The sequence below is a fragment of the Nanorana parkeri genome, unplaced genomic scaffold (genome assembly GCF_000935625.1).
Source record: "Nanorana parkeri isolate BGI_ZX_2015 unplaced genomic scaffold, ASM93562v1 scaffold847, whole genome shotgun sequence".
Classification (NCBI taxonomy): Eukaryota; Metazoa; Chordata; class Amphibia; order Anura; family Dicroglossidae; genus Nanorana; species Nanorana parkeri.
In genome coordinates this window covers 712448-713996 of record NW_017307115.1, presented here as the reverse complement: position 1 = coordinate 713996, position 1549 = coordinate 712448, and the positions used below count along the sequence as shown (strand labels likewise).

Here is a 1549-nt window from a genome sequence, read left to right as displayed (position 1 = left end):
CGGTTCTGGATACAAATGAACGTCTCACATTTATCAGGAAACAACATTGTTCTGCTACGACCCGGAATGTGCCGCAGGTTGTCTCTGAAAACTGCAAATTGCAGAGTACACACATCTATTTCTGTGTCGGTGTGCAGAGATCACATGACTGCCGGGGCGCAGAGATCTGTTATTATGATGGAAGATGGTGTTCTGGGGTCCCCAAGTGTCAGTGTGTCATTGTTCTGGGGCCCCCAAGTGTCAGCGTGCCATTGTTCTAGGGCCCCCAGGTGTCAGTGTGTCATTGTTCTGGGACCCCCAGGTGTCAGGGTGTCATTGTTCTGGACCCCCAAGTGTCAGCGTGCCATTGTTCTGGGACCCCCAAGTGTCAGTGTGTCATTGTTCTGGGACCCCCAAGTGTCAGTGTGTCATTGTTCTGGGACCCCCAAGTGTCAGTGTGTCATTGTTCTGGGACCCCCAAGTGTCAGTGTGTCATTGTTCTGGGACCCCCAAGTGTCAGTGTGTCATTGTTCTGGGACCCCCAAGTGTCAGTGTGTCATTGTTCTGGGACCCCCAAGTGTCAGTGTGTCATTGTTCTGGGACCCCCAAGTGTCAGTGTGTCATTGTTCTGGGACCCCCAAGTGTCAGTGTGTCATTGTTCTGGGACCCCCAAGTGTCAGTGTGTCATTGTTCTGGGACCCCCAAGTGTCAGTGTGTCATTGTTCTGGGACCCCCAAGTGTCAGTGTGTCATTGTTCTGGGACCCCCAAGTGTCAGTGTGTCATTGTTCTGGGACCCCCAAGTGTCAGTGTGTCATTGTTCTGGGACCCCCAAGTGTCAGTGTGTCATTGTTCTGGGACCCCCAAGTGTCAGTGTGTCATTGTTCTGGGACCCCCAAGTGTCAGTGTGTCATTGTTCTGGGACCCCCAAGTGTCAGTGTGTCATTGTTCTGGGACCCCCAAGTGTCAGTGTGTCATTGTTCTGGGACCCCCAAGTGTCAGGGGGTCATTGTTCTGGACCCCCAAGTGTCAGCGTGTCATTGTTCTGGACCCCCAAGTGGCAGCGTGTCATTGTTCTGGGGCCCCCAAGTGTCAGCGTGTCATTGCTGTGGGGCCCCCAAGTGTCAGCGTGTCATTGTCCTCAGTTGGCCCCCAGTATACAGGAAGTCTGAGCTCTCTGTTGGGGAACTACAAGTCTCAGCCTCTGGTCGGGCATGCTATCCTGAGAGTTGTAGTGCCCCTGACAGTGAGGCCCCCTCAGGTAGCAGATGATGCTGGGGGGTTGTAGTGGTGGGCGGGGCAGAGGAGATGCTGGGAGCAGTGGTGGAGGTGGGCGTGTCGGCTCGGAGCAGTGGTGGGCGTGTCTCACCTTTCAGGTAGTAGGCGGGGCAGCCGTCCTCTCGCAGTCTGGCCAGCAGAAGGCCCAGCACGGAGGAGGGTGCCGGCTCCTCTCGGGTGTTGTCGTCGTACAGAAGTAGCTCTCGGTGCTCCAGGCGTCGGGGTGCGGGGAGGACGGAACGGGCGGACAGGGTTCCTCTCCTCAGGCGACGGAGCAGCAGGAAGGGGAGGGAC

General features: G+C 56.4%; 1 protein-coding gene across 1 annotated transcript in view; it reads right to left on the bottom strand.

Annotated features, from left to right (window-relative positions):
* LOC108794413 (dual specificity protein phosphatase 7-like) overlaps window positions 1-1545 on the bottom strand; it is a gene marked incomplete at its 5' end in the record, with an annotated part of 18783 nt that extends 17238 nt beyond the window's left edge. The window contains one exon of the mRNA XM_018565442.1: window positions 1347-1545. Coding sequence (XP_018420944.1) covers window positions 1347-1545 — 199 coding nt within the window. The remainder of the gene's footprint in view (window positions 1-1346) is intronic.
* Between the last annotated feature and the right edge of the window lie 4 nt (window positions 1546-1549).